Source organism: Myodes glareolus, chromosome X, assembly GCF_982192425.1.
Source record: "Myodes glareolus chromosome X, mMyoGla1.1, whole genome shotgun sequence".
NCBI classification, from domain to species: Eukaryota; Metazoa; Chordata; class Mammalia; order Rodentia; family Cricetidae; genus Myodes; species Myodes glareolus.
The window spans coordinates 111,102,643-111,122,298 of NC_142053.1; the positions used below are offsets into that span (position 1 = coordinate 111,102,643).

The window sequence follows — 19,656 nt, forward strand, 5'->3', positions numbered from 1 at the left end:
AAGCAGTTGCCATTTAATAATTACTTGGAAATGATATATATATAGATTTAACAATTTCAACTAAATATATGGGGAGAACACTTTCCAGCAAATATTGCCTATCATCAACTGTGTACATCAGCAGAAGCATTCGTTAACTCTAAGGGAAAGAAGAGGCCGACCCCAGCTAAAGAACTTCCTCTGCGTGTCCACACATTGTATCCATCTGGATGCCCCCCCTCCCCCGAGGAGGATGGACACTAGGGCCTTAGTCTTTGCTTCTGCAAAGGAATTGAAGTAGGGAGAGTGGTCCCTTGTGCTTCTTTCTGCAGGACGGGATTTGTGAGAGCATCTCCAAGCAGGAGTCTTTTGAAGACTGATCAGAATGAAACTATGACCGCATGGACAAAGTTTTAGAAGAATAAGTGGCTGGGAGGAACCCCGGGGTATGAGATCAAGACCATGGCTTTTTTGCCTCCTCTTTTTAGCATGTTGGACAATTAGGCTACATTTGAATGAACCATATGAAAAGGCCACACTTGTATATTTTTTAAAAAGGCCCAAATACTGTGTAATTAGTAGTTTGACCTAGCAGCTGCGTCAGCAACTGGAAAGTCAGGGCAACCTGATACTTAAACCAACCATTAGACTATTCATTAGCAGCTCTTAAAATATAAAAAGGTTAAACCTATTACTTCGAATTAAATGATGAATGAAAAATAATTGGTTTGCATCAGCGTTCTACCCTATCTTTTTTGTTGTTAATTATGTGAGTGTTGGTTTAAAATGTTAAATAATACATAAACAAAACATTTAGGGGTACAAAGGATTTCTGAAGCTCATTACGGTACAGTTTTGTATATACTATCATGACTTGCAGTCCCCCTGTCTTTTTTTTTTTTAATCATAAAGAATGCTGTTACTGCGCATGGTGGCACATGGCTATAAACTCAGCACTAGAGAGGCAGAAGCGGGAAGATCACCAAGGAGTTCAAGTCTAGCCTAGTCTGCATAAGCTGCTGCTAGGCCAGTCAGGGATATATAGGCAAAGTCTGTCTCAAAATCAAACAAGCCGCAGTAAGAGTCCTGAGAGGATCAGGGGAATGAGCCCGAGGAGGTTGGCATTGTTACTAGTGAAGAATGATACCTGGGACTATATCTTCTGGGTAGGGTTTATCTGGAAAGATGCATTTACTGTGGCATAAGCTTTTTTCTTCTTCCCTCCCTCCCTCCCTCCCTTCCTTCCTTCCTTCCTTCTTTCCTTTTCTCCCTCCCTTCTTCCCTCCCTCCCTACTTCCTTCCTTTCCTCCTTCCTTCCTTCCTCCCTTCCTCCCTCCCTCCCTTCCTCCCTCCCTCCCTTCCTTCCTTCCTTCCTTCTTTCCTTTTCTCCCTCCCTTCTTCCCTCCCTCCCTACTTCCTTCCTTTCCTCCTTCCTTCCTTCCTTCCTTCCTCCCTCCCTCCCTCCCTTCCTTCCTTTTTAAAAAAAGAGTCCATACTGGCTTTGAACTCCCTAAATAGCTGAAGCTGAAGATGCCAGGATTGCAGGTGTGTTCTAGCAAGCCCACATTTATGAGGTTCTGGACATCAAATCCAAAGTCTCATGCATGTGAGGTGAGAACTCTGCAGACAGACAGAGCTACATCCCTAACCTGTTTTCTTTTTTTTAAATATCTCATTTTCCATGTTAAAACTGAGGAAATTGTAGTTCTATTATAAAGAAGTAATTCTTCTGTGCCTACACGAACCCCTGACAGTTAAAACAGAAAGGCAAAAAGCAAAAGGAAGCTAACTTTCACAACTAAATTAGGACTTCAGTTTGACTTGCTTATTTTTGCTCTTATTTACTAGTGCTATGGACAGAAGTTAGGGTCTTGTGCGTGCTAAACGTGTACTTCACCACTTGTCCCCACCCTGAGTCTATACTTCCATTTTATTTATCCATTTGTTTATTCAGTGCTGGAGAATGAACCCAGGACCTTATACATACTGGGCAAGTGCTCTAACATTAAGGAATACCCTTAGCCTAGATTCAGTTAGATTTATTTTGCTATTTTAATTTATTTATTTTTATTTCGCAGTGCTGGAGATCCATTCCAAGGCCACCAGTACCCCTGGCATATGTTCCACCAGTGACACCCACAGCCCTCGACTTCAATTTTAAATTGTAAACTATTAATATTATGAAGTTATCCAATGACAAACAGATTATAAAAGAAGTGAGCCCTGAGAATGGATTCTTATGGCTATAACCTTTTAAGGTGGCTGAAATCTAAACACAGGTAGGTGTGTAAGTGAAGGACCACAGATGAACATAGAAAGTATCCACAAGTTTGGTTTGTATCTTCACTGCCCACGAGACAGTAACAGTACCCCATTTTTTTTTTTAAAGAAGCAGGTGGACATTTGGGTTTCAGGCCAGTTTGATCTACACAGTGAATTTCAGGACAGACAGGACTGTTGTTATACAGAGAAAGCCTGTCTCATCCCACCCCCAAATAATAAAACAAAATAAAAATTTTTTTAAAAAATCACATTTCCAATGTGATCTTTTAGGAAAGTTACATTTGTGGCTCCTGTTGCCCTGGAAATAAATAAAAAAAAATTGAGGCCTTGTTGAAGAATACAAATATTTCTATGAAATGATGGGTAGCAGCCACACACGTAATCTCATTTGACGGCTGACTAAGCGGCTTTCTGAAATAAATCAAGCCCGTGCTACAGGCCAACTGCTGGCCTCCTCATCACAGTGCACACAGTTATATAAAATATTCTGGGAGAAGTGTTCCATTAAATTACTTAGGGAAACCAGGTAATCTTGAATCGACCATGAAATTTTCATTTTTTTTTACAAGTAACATTACTGAACTTTGAAGTAACACTTGAACATTGCAGAGATATAACGGAAAATCGCCTTTTTTTTCCTTTCTCTTCCAACTGGGAACTACCGAGTCTGCCGCGCTGAGACTGCAGGCATGGCATGTATGGCATGTGTCCCCACTCCCAGCTTTTCAGCATTTGTTTGATTTTGGTTTTGCTTTTCTTTTTTTTTTTTTTTTGAGACAGCATCATGCTATGTAACCTAGACTGGCCCCATACTCACAGTGATCCTCCTGCCTCTGCTTCTCGAGTTAAAAAAATGTGCATTATATGGAAAGCCATGTGTGGAGGTCAGAAGACAACTTGGTGGAGTTGGCTCTGCTCTTCTACCTTTAAGTGGGCTCCGCGGATTAAACTCAGGTTGCCAGGCTTGGGTGGCAAGCACTTTTATCCACTGAACCATCTTGCTGCCCCCAGGAGTTATTATTATTTAGATGTTTACTTATGGTGCTTTTTCTTTCTTTTTTAAATTGTTTTTATTGAGCTATATATTTTTCTCTACTCCCCTTCCTTCTTCCCCCATCCCTTTCTACCCTCTCCCATGATTCCCATGCTCCCAGTTTACTCAGGAGATCTTCTCTCTTTTTACTTCCCATGTAGATTAGATTCATGTATGTTTCTCTGTTAGGGTCCTCTTTGGTATCTAGGTTCTCTGGGATTGAGAATTTTAGGCTGTTTTTTTTTCTATGCTTAAAACTGAGTGAGTACATATTACCTTTGTCTTTCTGGGTCTGGGTTCTCTCACTCAATATGATGTCTTTTAGATCCATCCATTTGCCCACAAATTTCAAATTTTAGAAAAAAATGATTTTTTTCTGCTGTGTAGTACTCCATTGTGTAAATGTACCACATTTTCTTTATTCATTCTTCAGTCGAGGGGCATTTAGGTTGTTTCCAGGTTCTGGCTATGACAAACAATGCTGCTATGAACATAGTTGAGCACATGTCCTTGTGGTATGCTTGAGCATCTTTGGGTATATACCCAAAAGTGACATTGCTGTGTCTTCAGGTAGGTTGTTTTGCAATTTTCTGAGAAATCACCCTGCTGATTTCCAAAGTGGCTGTACCAGCTTACACTCCCACCAGCAATGCAGAAGTGTTCCCTTTATCCCACATCCTTTCCAGCATAAGCTGTCATCAGTGTTTTTGATCTTGGCCATTCTGGCATGCTGCTTGGCCATGCTGTTTTTTCTAATTAGTGTTATTTCCACAAAGAACGTAGAACTCCTGGTCATACAGAGAATCCAAATCAGCTTTTCTACGGAGAAGGAGCTCTGGTGGGCAGTGGAGAATATCCTCAACTATAGCTGCTTGTTTTACGATTTCTCCAGGAGTGAAGTCACACTTTAAAAGCTAAAGTGTCATTTCCCCATAACGACGGAATTCATCATCTTGTGATGAAGAGATCTTGCTTGAGACCCCAAAGACTCTAAAGATGGACCTCAACTCCCAGCTTTTATGCAGAATACAAGAAAGAGGGAAAGGCTTTAGGTTAAATGTAGAAAATTTCCTTCTATTGAACATAGTGTACGTCAAGGGAGACAATGAAATTTCCACATGGCTCCATTAAAAATAATTTCAAAGGCTGGGAGTAGTGGCACTGCCTTCAAACTCAGTACTCTGAAGGCCGAGGCAGGCATATCTCTGTGACTCTGAGGTTAACCTGTTCTACTAAATGAGTTCCCTGTCTCCAAACAAAAACAAAAACAACACTCAAAGTTAGGCATGGTAGTACACATGTATAATCCCAACATTTAGTGGTGAAGGCAGAAGAGCAAGAGTTCAAGACTGGGGGTTGGAGAGACATCTCCGTGGTTGGGAGCATTGGCCGCTCTTCCAGAGGACACTGGTTCAATTCCCAGGACCCACACGGCAGCTCACAACTGTCTGTAACTCCAGTTCCAATGGTTCCAATTCCCTTACACAGGCATGCAGGCCAAACACCAATGTACATAAAAATAAAAATTCAAAAGATAAAGAGTTCAAGACCAGACATAACTGTATATCAAGCTCCAGGACAGCCTGGGCTAAATGAGACTATCTCAAAAAACTAAAAACAACAAATAAAACCCCAAAGCAGGGAGACTGTCACATGGCTATCACATACAGCTCTTACCAACAGGTTAGTATGTGGTAACTCAGAATCAGCTTTCCCACACTGACAATTTATTCATTTAGTTGACTAAGTTTGTCCATTATCTGAATTTTCTAAAGTTGCAAGAGTATGGAAGGGAACCATGACATTCCATGGCACTAGATTTGACCTTATTTGATTCACTCTTTAAGAAGCTACAAGTACTACGAGGGACCTTCAGGTCATTGTAAGAGGATGTGAAATCATTGTTGGGAGGTGGAATGGAGGTCAATGTACACAAATGAGAAGACTCAAAATCACTGAACATGCGATCAGCATATTTACTGCAATCCCATTCAAAATCCTACTCAGGCATGTTTGTGGAACATGAAAAACTAATTCTCAAGGCAACGACCAAGAATAGCTCAGTGAAGAAGAGCTAAAAGAAGAAGCTTCTGTGAGATTGCCAGGCTTGTTTTAAATGGATATAATCAAGGCTGTTTATATTAGCACAGAGACACACTCATACACACATATGTAATATATACGCATAATATAAAACCAACACAAAAGGATGAGTTACACACTGTGGTTGGTTTCTGTACAGATTATATAAAATAGCACACTTCAGCCTCTATACCAAAAAAAAATCTTTATGGAGAAAAAAGACTAAAAGGCTGGGGAGTGCTTGATGTGCAAACATTAGAACCCGAGTTCAAATCCCCAGCAGGCACACACCAAGCTGGCATGAGGTGGTGAGCTGGAGAGATGACTCAGTTGTTAAGAGAACTTGCTGTTCTTACAGAGAGCTTGGGATCAGTTACCTGAGTCCACTTGGAGGCTCCTTCTGTAACTCTAGTTCCAGGAGCTACAACTCCCTCTTCTGACTTCTGAGTACACCTGGCATATAGGTAGCTCACATACATACATGTAGGCACTCACACAGACCCATAAAAGTAAATAAATCTTTTTAAAAAAAACTAGGCATGATACAGGTATCTGGAACTTTGATACTGAGGTAAGGATTCCAGTCCAATTGCCTCCTCCAATAAAACCCGAACCAAATCAAAAACCAAGCTAAACTTGGGTGAGCTCCAAATTCATGAAATAGCTCGTCTCAGGGAATAAGTGATAGACGTCCCCTCTGTCTCTGTGTGCTCATGCACACGTCTGCACACACACATGCAACAGAGACAGATAAAGACGGGAAAATTTCAAGTATACATTTGTAAAACCTTTTAAAAAATAACAGAGGAACAGACAAACATTTTTCCTGACCTTAGGGACAGACAAGACTGATTTTTAAGTAGGATGGAGATAAAAAGCCCAGATTAGAAAGTAGTAAAAGGAAATATTGGTCACTAGGACTTTATGACAACTTGAAAACTCAGTACAGTGTGACATGTTGGGCAAAGCTAAAGATGAGTCATACACAGGAAAAATGCACACTGACCACATCCTTCCTAAAGATTAGGACCCAAAACATAGACGTACATGGAAGACAAACCCAAGTAGCTAAGAACCTAGCCCTCAATTTCAACCTCTCTAGGGAAATTCAACTTAAAAATCACGAAATACCATTTCATACCTACCCTAATTTAAAAACAAAATAATATAATTATACTAAAGCTGAAGACACTGAGAAGCTCAAATTTTCACATGCTCCTGGTGGGGGACTATCCAGAGTCTTCACTTAGAAAGCCATGACGACATGATAAAACTGGGGAAGATAAAGTATCCACTGTGCTGACCTCATCTTCATTGTGGTCAAGAAGATAAAACTTCTCCGTGAGGGGAGGCGGGCAGATTACAGATGTGTATGTCCAAATAACACACAAAGAAGTCATTCGTCAGAGATAATTCTGTATCTATCTGTGGACTTTTAGGATGAAAATCAGAAATCATCACAGCTCTTTGACCGCTTCCCAGCCTTGTACTCTATTACCGTCAGTTTCTGAGGAATTATGGTTATAATTCAGACACATCCTGCAACTCCATCTTATTCAGGAAACTCATTGGAGAGAGGCCCTGGCATCTATTACAGCCTTATATCCTGAAGCCAGAGAGCATCCATATTGATCATTTCCTGAATGATCTAACCTGGCAGTGACAGCTTCCTCTCTGTGCGTAGCTCCTCAGCTCGCCCCTTCCCTCTCAGAAGGGCACATGGGGATATATTCTTTTCCTAATCTCTTCAGAGCTGTCATGTTTTCCCATGCAAACAGCCCGTCTCTCTTCAAGCGTTGTTCCAAGATCTCTCCTGGATGCCGTGATGGGGTTTTTCACCTAAAATAGGAGGTACAAACCCATGCTTTATACCTTTTTCTACTACATTTCTATAGACAAAGGCCTTTAATAATTGCTTCTAACCATATGATTTAGAAGCGTGCCTGTCTTATGGATAGAAAACATTTATGAGCTTTCTAAAATAATGTTGTTAATGTTGAACAAAAGTTCAGCATTTATACTTTATTATTCAATTGATATAAAATGTAAAACCAAGTAAAACTATACTGCTGGAGATTAGTGATTACCCTTGGTGGGGAAGACAGAAAGAGCCCTTGAGAGAACCTTCTGAGGGGCTCCTAATAATATTCTTCTTCCTCCTCCTCCTCTTCTTCTTCATTCTTCTTCCTCTTCCTCTTCCTTCTCCTTTCTTTCTTCCTCCTCCTTCTCCTCCTTTTCTCCCACTTCCTCTGCCTCCTTCCCTTCATCATTCCCTCCTCTGTCTTGAGATATGTCACCCTGGCTATCCTGGAACTCACCACGCAGACCAGACTGGCCTCAAACTCACAGAGATCCTCTTGCCTCTACCTCTAAAGAACTGAGATTTAAAAGTGCACAACCATGCCTGACCTTTTTTGTTTTTTCAGTGATGGGGACAGAACCCATGGCTGAGCAAGCACTCAATCACTGAGATATATGCCCAGCCCCACGTTCTGTACTTGGAAAAACATGTCGAACTTGTGTGCTTATGATCTACTTACTTTTCGTGGATATCTTATGCCAACAAATTTCAAATGAGTTTGTAATATACATGTCTCTAACAAAACATCTAACAGTATTTATGACAAACCCTCATTATGTAATAGGGCTCCAAAGAGTTGTCAGCAATCCAGTGCAGTAGCTTTGCAAAATGGTCATAATTCATACACACTGGAGCTTCAGGCCTTTAGTCTTCTAGATTCTATTTTACTCACCACGGAATTAGTCAGAGCAAGTCAAGTGAGAAAATAAAGGAGGCAATATTTAATAAGGGGCTGCATCAAATAAAGTTACCTGAAATGCTTGCATTACTTTGTTAATTATCCCTCCACTCTTTGCTGACTGTGTGAAGGAACAGATGTCTGAATTCAAGCTCCAATTTGAAAGCCCACCATTGAAACAGCCTTTTCAGGGAAAGGTTATAAAAGCCACACTTCTCCACCTAAAACAGTAACCTGCCGCACATAAATAATAATTTTTTTTAAAAAAAAGAACAGAATTTGTAAGCTCCCTCCAATCTTCACTTCTGATGTGCCTTCTGTATTTTTTTGGCTGTCTTTTGCAACTGCAATCAGATCTCTGGGGAAACAATGACTTACAGTCTCCACCGTGGTGGGTTAAGACTGGAGGGTAGGAAGGAAGATCCAAGGGCTATAGGAGAAGGATCTCCGGGCAACGAGAGGGAAGTCAGTCTTGTATCCAGCTCTTTTACTTGGGAAACATAATGAAGACACAACTATGTACTCTAAGGACAGCCTGTAGGAAGGCAGCCTTAAAGCCCTAAGCTGGCTAGATTTGATTCTAGCTAAGGGGATAAAGTCTAAATTTGGAAAGGCCATTGTGGTAATTAAGGACGTGATTAGCTCCTTCATGTCTTCTCACTTACTGGAAATGTCGATAATGTCAACAACAACTTTAGTAAGCAAAACCAACTTCAGAGATAGAGTTCTGTGAGTGAGAAGTTGCACTACGCATTAGACAAAGGAACCAAGGTAAAACAGACACCCTGCTCCAGGAGAGGGGGTGGGCAGGGCATCACAAGATTGAGATGGTTTCTAGTGCCATTTTACTTCAAGGAAGACATGGATTGTGTGGTATGCCATGCTCCCCGTTACAGTATAATCCTTTCTGGTAATGTTAGAAAAAGATGAAAACAAAACCCAACTTTCTTAATCTGGCGGGGAGGGGGGAGCAAGAAGCAAGCATTCCCCCTGGAAAGAAGGGACCTTTTAAACCAGAGATCCCAGATTTGCAGATATGCTCACCAAGTCCTCAGTGAGGCCATGATTCTGATTCTGTTCTGTTTTGATATTGTGATGCACAAAGGTTTTCAGTAGCCACCTCCTTTTTTGAGACAAGATTCCATGTAGCTCAGGCTTCTCTCAAACTTTTTATGTAGCCAAGGATGACTTTGAACTTCTGATCTTCCTGCCTCAACCTCCCAAGTGCTAGGATTATATGCATGTGCCATCGTCATAAGGTACTGAGGACTGAACCTAGGGCTTTCTGCACACAAGAAATACACTCTACCATGATGAAGGAGGGTCATCGGTCTATGTGTTACTTTCATTGGTTAATAAAGAAACTGCCTCGGCCTTTGATAGGACGGCAGCTTAGATAGGCGGAGTAGACAGAACAGAATTGTGGGAGAAAGAAAGCAGAGGCAGAGAGCCAGCCGCCATGAAGCTGCCAGGTCAGACATGCTGAATCTTTCCCTTCTACACTACCAACTGAGTTATATCTTCACTCCCCTCTCACTTTTAAACCATTATCACTATGGCCCCATCCCCAGCCCCTATTCCATCAAGGTTATCTGACATCTGGGGACGTTTGGTTGGTATGAATAGGGGAATGTCACAGCATATGGTGATTAGAGGTCAGGAATGCTGCTAAGCATTCTGCGATGCCCCAGTGGGAATGGGGCACAGGAGGCATATGTGAATATGATCAAATCACATATCCACATACAAGAATGTCACAATGAAGCCCATTATTCCATATAATTAACATATGCCAATTTTTAAAAACTTGAAAAGACAAAAAGCAACGAAGAGGAGAGGGGGAGATAGATCCTACGTAGCTAAGCCCATAGAGCTTCTGTGGCATTAGTGTACCAAGCAAGAGAGGGCATGGAAGCTCCTCATGTCTTCTCCCATACTTTACCCAATGTACTTCTTCAGATGCACGCTCTATGAAATCCTTTATGAAAAATCAGCAGACATGTTTAAAAGTAACAATAACCAATTAACTAGACAAGGATGGCATTTTATTTCAATGCCAAATCATGAAGGAGTCACAGCCAAGTTACTCCTTATCGCTTTTCATCCCAGGCAGCTCACACTTTGTTCTGTGCCCTTGAAAAGGAGGAGATAATAGGTTTGCAAGATTCTCTGTGCCCATTGATAATAAGCTAAAATGGATCACTCCCATCTGGCTCTCTGTCAGCACAACCAATCTTTTTTTCCTTGTTTGAATTATTTTACGCTTATTTATCATGTTTATATGTGCATGTGTACACTATGCTGTGTGTGCAGAGGTCAGATGACACTTGAGATAGTCCATCCTCAAACCTCAAACAGGTTGATCCTGGAGAGGAAACTCAGATCGCCAGGCTTGGTGGCAAGTGCCTTCATCTGCTGAGCCATCTCACCTTAAATCTTGCTTTCTATTCTTCCCCACACCTTCTCCTTGCTACGTCCAGTTACTTTAGGATACCACCGATAAGCCTTGCTCACTCCTACCTCTCCTGCATGAGTAGCTCCATCCTTCCCATCATTCCTCTCAGCACACCTTCGGTGCAAGCTTCCTCTAGAAACTTCAGAGAAGAAATGGGGTCTCAGTCTTTTCAAAACCCTGTCTATGCTTTTATTTGGAATTTTGCAACCAGATAAGAAGAAATCTCTTCCTCTATTGTTGGTGGCGGTTTTTCTAGTTTTGTTTTGTTTTAATTTGGAGGGATACTGCGGAGTGGAATCCAGTGCCCGATGTGTGCTAGGTAAGCCCTTTCCCATTGACCTATTTCCCAAGCTACCACCTCTAGGCGTGTGTGTGTGTGTGTGTGTGTGTGTGTGTGTGTGTGTGTGTGTGTGTTAGGAACATATGTGTGTGCAGGTGCATGTGTGTATGTATGTGAAGAACAGAGGAAAAACCATGGTATCATTCTTCAGATACTCAGTACTATCCATTTTGGTTTTTGAGACAGTGATTTGGCTAGACTGGTTGGCCACCGAAGCCCAGGAACCTACCTGTTTCTACCTTTCCAGCCTTGGGATCATGCCCAGTTTTTTGACATGGGTTCTGCAGATTGAACTCGGGTCCTTGTGCTTGCAAGGCAAACACTTTATTAATTGAGCTATCTCTCCATCCCCTTTCCTCATTAAAATAATAACTTTATTTTGTGACAAGATCTCAGTAAGTTGGCCTGGCTGGCCTTAAACTGCCTATGTAGCCCAGATGGTCCTTCAATTTGCTACCTTCCTGCCTCTGCCTCCATTTGCCAAGTAGCTGGAATTACAGAGTTGCATCACCATGTCCAGTTTTAATCATCTTTTTAGTCCTTTTGGGAGACTGCCATTTTCCCTGAGCTGTCACTTGCCTGCTTAAAATCCCTTTACAATTCGCTATAGCTAACAGAGTAATGATTGATTGCTTCCCAAGGGTGACACTAAATAGTCTGGCCTCAGCTCAGCTCTCCCCACTCCTCCACTTCTGACCATTCTTATTTCCTTAAGGTACCCACAAAACAGCCTTTGTCATGGCTCCTGCCTTTCCTTATCTGTTCACAGGCTCCGAATGTTCTGTCTCAGACACCTCCTTAAATATTCATTTTCTTTTTTCCTACAGGACCTTGACCTTCAGCTTTTGTAAAACGGCTGGGCACAGTAGGACAGAGTCTGTGTTTCAAGATACAGCACAAGACCTTGGGGCACCTGAGCAGGACTCCCCCATTCCTTTAATAGTCTCCCACCCAGGCTGTGGTACTAACAGGAAGGCAGAGGCTTCCAGTTCATTCTGTACATGCTTATTGCCAGGCACTGTGGTGCCTGCTGATTTAACCCCAACATTGTTGAGAATGGAAAGACGAAACTTTTGGTGCCTTTTTATTCTCAAGGCAATGAGAACGTATTTACTGAAACAAAGTATTTCTTCTCTAGCTTTCCTAAACTTCAAAAATTTGACTAGAAGAAATTATTTGTCACCAGAGGGAGGAACATCTAACATCACAAGAGGAAAAGCTAAAGGTAAAAAAAAAGTAACAATAGCAACAACAACAAGAGTGGAGGAACATTCAAACTGCTGTGTAAATTGTTTTTGTGTTTGGGCATGTCTGAAGCAATGGAATTACTATGAAGGCATTTTCCAGTGCTAAAATTCTGTTACTCCATGAAATACTGTGATAGAAATATTAATTTTACCAAACTATGATGTTATTTGTGCTATTTAATCATGTATGGTTTATCATAATTTTTAATGATTTTGAATACTATAAAATTCATATATGTCTATTACAGGCATACCTTAATAAGATGAATCTTATATGATAAACTTCATATTTTTTCCAACAAATATACCTGGAGCTCCTACAATATGCTAATCATCCAAATTGACACCGAGCATCAACAATACATAGAATAACCTCTGCCTTTGGAACAGTTGGTTTTTGGAATAAGGGAGGCATATGATTAAAATAAATATACCAATGTGTGAGACCATGATCACCAGTACAATTGAGTTACAATTATCCAAATGACTATGGCCCCAAAATACAATAGAAGTGCTCTTACCAATATCACTCACCCTACATACCCCCACTCACTTCATTGCCTTGTATGATGGTTAATATTGTCAAGTTGACAAGATCTTGACTCACCTAGGAGGCATGCCTCCCCGGACATACCTGTATGATATTAGGATTAGGATAGCCTCTATGCATATCTGTGAAGGAATAGCTAGATTAAGTTGAGGTGGGAAGATTCACCTTACCTGTGAGTGCATCGTGCCATATATAAAAAGGAAAGTGAATTGAGTACCAGCATCCCACATTCTGCCTCCTGTGGCTGGAATGTGATCAGCAGCTTCAAGCTCCTGTTGCCCTGGGTTCTTTACCATATGGACTGCACCATCAAACTGTGAGCCAAATAAACCGTTTCTCAAATTGCTTTGTTAGGGCATTTTTATCATAGCATCAAGACAAGGTAACTAAAACACCTTGCATCCTCTTTTATTTTTCTAAACCATACTTACTACTGTCCACAAAACTGGGCTTCTAGAATTTTCTCCAGAGTATAAGTATTATTTCGCTCATCAGTGTGTGTACTTAGGAAGTCTTTTGTCTTTGTCCCAAAAGGTAGTCATAACACTTATGTTTTTATCATAATTATGCAAATTAATTCAACATTGCATAAACAAATGAAATATAAGTCCCAAAAGGAAGTTTTCTTTCTTTTCAAACCTGACCCATTGCTTTGCAAAGTCTTGTCCAAAATGAGTCACTTGGAAAATAGTTGCCAAAATAATTAATGGCAAGAAACTGTTTAGGTTTTATTGGAAGTGGGGTGGGTAGTGTAATAGGATTCTGCACACAAACTGGATTTGAGCAGCTTTACGTCTCATTTTACTTTAAAAGTATCCCAAACTGGCAATTAGAAGCCAATGATGAGCTATGATTCATGTATGGAAAACTTTAAGGAACCCCAAGCCCCATCAGGATGTCTTGGTCAAAGAAAGGCCTTGACTCTCCAACAAAACCTCAGCAGATTAATGTTTAAAGATAACTAAAACATTTAGGACACAGAAACGGCCCTTTATGGGATTTACCACTTTGGCATTTTCAATAAAGCATCCTACTGCTTGATCCCGGATGTCACTATCCTCTAGAAAGCCCCCGGGGAGGCCAAGCGGTTTGGCCAACAGCTGCTGCTAGAGCAAAAATATAGTAAAGAATCAATTGCTTCTTGTTTGTCACAAACAGTCCTCAGTGGACTTGGTCTGAGGTTTACTCAGAATTTCAGCCTGTTTTGAAAAGAGCCTCTCTGAGGCCCCGGGTGGGCTCCTTAGGAGACATTTCATTTCAGAAGGCTGCCTAGCACATGCTGGGACCATATCCTGCCCAGTTATGCATCAGGACACAACTCTTTTGTCTCCAATTGCATCTGAAATCCTGAGCCAGCTTCCAGAACTAAATGTTGTATGGTGGGGGTCTTCAGGGTGCAGCTTCCTTTTGAGGCACAGCCTGGGTGTGTGGGGGGGTGTCAGGAAGAGCTCTGTAGAGACAAGAGGGAAGACACCAAAGCTGGAAGTGTTGAAGAAGGCTCCCTTAGGGCTTACTCCCTCCATCCATCGCCTTGGAGAACAGCCACCATCCTGTAGGCGGGCACATGGAAGATGCCAGCATAAAACCCATCTACAAATGAGGTCTGGCTGCTGCCTTGACAGAACCAAACAGTGTTTAAACAATTAGGGAGCTGTTTGCTCCTGTTTTTCAAGCATAACATTACTCTCTCATGTTTGTCCCCTAAATTACATACTTGCAGATTTGTAAGGATTTAAGGAAGTAATTTTATAGATTTTTTTCCCTAGTAAACTGAGGTTGAAGAGATGAGAATGATGTATCTCGATCATACAATACTGAGAATAAACTGAGACATGGGCCAGGTCCCTGACTTTCCCAGGCTTTTTTCTATTTTCTAGCTTTGGGCCACCAGTGGCAGAAGCAGCAGTGCTAGTGTGACTTTTAGAAATGTCACCAAGACTGTTCCCAGGATGGTTGAGTCAGGGGCACTTTCCTTTCACCAGGATCTCCAGATTATTTGTGATATGCCATTATTACATTTTTTAAAATGTGTGTGTGTGTGTGTGTGTGTGTGTGTGTGTGTGTGAGAGAGAGAGAGAGAGAGAGAGAGAGAGAGAGAACCCATTTGCTGTGATATGTATGTGAAAGCCAGAGGACAACTTTCCAAAGTGGGTTGTCTGCTTCCATCTTGTTGAGGCAACATCTTCCTCGTTCCTGCCTTGCTGTGTATTCTAGTCTAGCTGGTTCCTAAGCTTCCAGGCAATTCTCTTCTCTCCACCTCCCATCTCAAGGCAGAAGTTCTGCGATTTACAGATGGACACCACCAAATCTGTGGGGTCCAGGGATTAAACTTAGGTTTTTAGACTTATATGGCAATCTCTTTTACAGCCCAGCAGAGCCCTCTCAGTGACCTTGGAGTCTTGGATTTTCCTGTAAATTTTATCTACTGTTTGTGTGTGTGCGCGCGTGCATGTCCATTTGCTTATCACAATGAACACATACAGGTCAGAGGACAGCTTGTGGGACTCAGTGCTCTCAAACTAGCTATATAGCCAAAGGTGACAGTGAACTCCCAAATCCTCCAGCCTCCATCTCCTAGGTGCTCAGGTTACAACTGTGAGCTACCACGTACAACTTAATATTTATAAAGTAATAGTGAAATGATTTCATTCATAATCACAAAAAATTCCTGCCAACTGGATGCGGAGGTCTTTGGGCCCAGCTATTCGAGAAGCAGAGACAGGAGGATCACTTGAACCCATGAGTCTGAAAACAGCCTAGGAAACATAATGAGAGTCTGTCTTAAACTAAAACACATTCCCTTATTGTAAAATGGGTCAAATAATTATTTCCATTCATGTTTTGTGACATCAGATCTCTTCACATACTGGCATAAAGTCAGCATTTCCCTCTAGATGTATGAGCCATATTCCACAAAAATCTTCTGATAATTTATTACAGTGAATTGTGTTTAATTACTATGTCTTCAAGCTGATGAGAGGAAAACCAAAGTCAACATTTTGTTGGCCAACTGGGTTTCCATCAGATACACTAGAATAACACTGGTAGGGAGAAGAGACATTGGGCCATGTGGATCCACCCCTTCAGTGGGAGAAAGAACTAGTCTCAGCACACTTATTTAGGTGGTGTCCTCTATCTATACAACCCACCAACTCTTCTCATTGTGCCCAATAACCCAAGTCAATGAATAGTCCAATACAGTTCAAACATTAATTGGTTCATTTCATTTACGTGAAACATCGGGAAGAGCTAAACCCAGAGAGATGGAAAGTAGGTTAGTGGTTGCTAGGGTTGGAGGGAGGAGAGAATGAGGACTAACTGCTAATGGGCACAGGTTTGTTGAGGGGATGAAAATAGGGACAATAGTTATCCAACCCTGTAGCAAAGCCTGCTAGTTTGTATGCTTAAGATGTGTGAACTGCATGTGATCGTGGCTAAAACACATCAGAAACAAAAATCAATTGACTGGGCAATAAAAACTCATTTTCTTTGAAGATGGAATCGTATATCTGGCCACTGTTCTTTATCTTGCTGTTTTTCTTTAAAAGTTTTTCTTTCTTTTTAAAAAATAACTTAAAGTGCAAACCTAAAGGGGCATTTATCTTTACAAATTTCATTTATTTTACCAGTGAAGTAACTGATACCAGGTTAAGAAGTGATGTGTGTATAAGAATCAATGGAATGGGCCAATGGTCACCAATTTCCCAGCACTAACTTATTTGAAGTAGGGCATTCACAAGGGTACATTCAGTAATGAACAACATCTGGAAAAAGAAAGCCAGTTAACGGCCCTGTAGTTTATTTATTTACTGGGAACGTAAAGGAAGTCAGTATGTTTCCTTTCTGGCATGAAGGGAACTTGCTCTTTCATGTAAACTACAAAACTAAAACCAAGGCTACTGCCAGAAGCAATGAAGCATGCGCAAATTACCATAAATTGGCAACTGCAGTGTAGAACCAATAATTGACCAAGACACAAAGTACTTCCTTGAGAGCAGGCTTTTGGTCGGGAAACTGCAGCTCCCTTCCACGCCCACTTGAAAACAAAACCCACCCCCCAGTAAAGACCAGAGTACTTCAAACGCTGCTGTGCAGAAGCCGTTAGCGTGCTCAGCCGATGCTCAAACTCAACTTGTGAATCTCAGTGTCTGGAGATCAAACACCAAAAGAACTTCCTTTCAGCAAAACGTGAGGTTTCCTCTATCCAGCAGGTCTGGGAAACGGCAATGGTCTCGGACAGCAGGCATTGCTAAGCAGCTCCAAGCTGCCCCAGAGTCCTCTGCTGACTTTTGGGTATGAACCTCGTTTAAACGGGAAGACTGAGGTGATGGTTACTGTACATGAGGACAGTGAAAGAAGTAAGAACCAGAGCCACATGCCACTCAGTTCTACTCTTTCTAGAAGAATCTTATCCTAGCTTTCAGCTAACTTTTTGGAATGAATTTTTTTCTTTCATACTTGGATCATTGTATATTTTTAAATTGTTTAAGTATAAAGTTATTTCAGGTTTCTTTTTAAATGGAAACTGATGTGTCCTCCATACTATCTCGTCTCCAAAATATAATCAGTTTTTAAAAAAAAAACAAAAAACAAAAAAAAACAAGCGATCGCTGCCCCACCCCCACACACTTAGAGGAGGGAGTGTAGTGGCAGGAGCTGGGGGCTTGCTTGTGACTCCCAAGACCTGGCTCTTAACCTTCAGTGGTTAAACCCACCGCTTTTCACGTTAGGAACGTTTCCGAGGGTCCCTTCTTAGTCCTCGTGGCGCTGTGGCTGAAGCTGTCATTAGAAAACGGTAATGAAGCAGAGAGAAACCCCTTTCTCAGACGAAGCCCTGATAGCCGCAGCACAAGACTTATTTCCAAGGAGCTCTTGAGTTTTCCTCCCCATGGTGCCGGTTTTAAGGATGTGTTGCTGACGGCAGCATTTCGAGGTGTTAAGAAGTGACAGAAGGGATTCTCCCGTCGCCTAACACCCACCTCCGGGCAGGTGAAAGATTTTCACGTCCCTGAACAGAGTCTTTCACTGTCGATAGCAGTCATTTCCCAATTGGACTGGAACCCACTTCGCACCGGTTCCACCTGCCCAGGGGTTCCGTTTAGGCAATTGGAACCAGGGACAAAGAGAGACTCGTGGTGTGTGCCATCCTGTCCCCTCCCAATCCCTCCCACTTCGCTAGTTTCAAAGGTCTGGGTTCCGAGAAAGGAGCTTTCTTGGAAGATCCCGGGGTTAGGGGGTACAGACATGTTTCCTTGGGCTTCAGAAGAATTGAAGGACCGCGGGGCGACACAAGACTGGACTCAGGGCTGGGAGCTCGGTGTCACGGAGATCGTCCCAGGAAATGGGCAAGAAGCCACTCTCTACCAACCCCTTGAAATAAAACAGGAGCCCGCGGTCCGGAACACTCTGCCCGACCCACCACACACACCCCTGCCACCCCTCGCGGGGCCCAGTTCTCTAGCTCCCGCGCTTGGCATGCGCCAGCGTACAGTGTGGGTGCAGCTGGAGTGGGGACGTTCCCGTGGATGGGGCAGGGAGGAGCACCTGGGCATTGCGGACACCTGCGCTGTGCCCCTCCCACCTTCGGCCTCTGTTCCCCTCCCGCACCGGTCTGGACCGGATGACCCAGGTGGCTCAGGTAGCGCCACCTGAGCAGGGGGTAGGGCGGGGCGCGCCCCTCTTCGAGGCAGAGACGCGAGGCTGTGGCCGTGGAGGTGGCCGTGGAGGTGGCATGGGGCCAGCGCGATCACTTACCCATGGCTGGAGACTGGCGGGAGGGGTGCGGGCTCCGGGCTATTGGGCTCCCCGGGGACGCACGAGAGCCGGTGGCACAAGTTTGCAGGTCTGGCGGGCACGTGCGCGGGGCCGGGCTCCGGGGTGGCTGCGCTGGGCTAAGCTGGGCTGGCCGCTTGGCTCTTCTCTCTTGGCCGGGGTGGGAGCGCGGCGCAGCTCCGCCTGCACTGGGGGCCGGCCGTGCAGAGAGGGGCCCTGACGTCAGCGCCGGGGGCTTTGTGTGCCCGGAGCGAGGGCCAGGCTGGGGGCAGTGGCCGCGCCCGCGCTGTTGCCAAGCCAGCAGCTTTCACTGCGACCCTGGAGCGGGGGGCATGGAAACCGGAGAAGCAAGGGGTGGGGGATGTAGAAAGAGGGGAACGGGATTTAGTATCTTGGGGGCGTGAATCTTCGCTCCGGATGAAAACTAGTACAGTTAAGGGGGCGGGGGGCTTGAGGTCTTAGCCACCACCCGTTGTACAGATAAAGAAACTGAGGATGGGAACACTGCTCCGGGGATACCCTTGGGCAGAACTGCTTCGACCCACACTCCTGACATTTTTTTTGTACCACTAACAAGCTGCAGGTGGTGACTTAATCAATTGGGCCTCAATCCTCGTGACATTTTAGAATCACCTATTTCATCAGGGCTTCTGTGGGTGGGTTCCAAGTTTAGGGCTCCCACACCATTCCGGGAGAGTCATCGTGTTCGTACAAGACCTCACACGAACCCCCGACTGGAGCTACCTGTGGGTAACAAGTGACTTAGAAGCGCTCAGATGACACCCGTTAGTCTTGGGTGGAACCAGATTTGGACATGCCCATAGTTAGTGAAGCAGTCTAGATCCCTGGAAGCCCACCGTGGTAGGCTCTTGCAGACCACAGATTTGTGCCAGCCGAAGGAGGTTCCAGCTGTTCAGGCCTTGCACTGAATCTTAAAGCGAATAAATGGCTTAACAGTGTCGGGCATTTAAATTCTTCCTGCTTCCTTAGAAAGAGAAGAATCTTCCTGTCAACAGAAGTATTCGAAAAGCCCTAAGCTCCAGGCAGTTCCTGAGGCCGATATTCACTGGGAATATTTTATGTGGTGTTCCTTTATGGTTTTGGAAATGCAGTGTGATACCTGAACAGAGGGTTACATAAACAGTAACACTAGATA

At 43.2% G+C, this 19,656-nt stretch overlaps 1 protein-coding gene across 1 annotated transcript in view; it reads right to left on the reverse strand.

Annotated features, from left to right (window-relative positions):
• Positions 1–18,638, reverse strand: part of Gpm6b (glycoprotein M6B) — a 150,139-nt gene extending 131,501 nt beyond the window's left edge. Inside the window, exon 1 of the mRNA XM_048446211.3 lies at positions 18,483–18,638. Coding sequence (XP_048302168.1) covers positions 18,483–18,486 — 4 coding nt within the window. The 5' untranslated portion in view covers positions 18,487–18,638. The remainder of the gene's footprint in view (positions 1–18,482) is intronic.
• Positions 18,639–19,656: the final 1,018 nt, after the last annotated feature.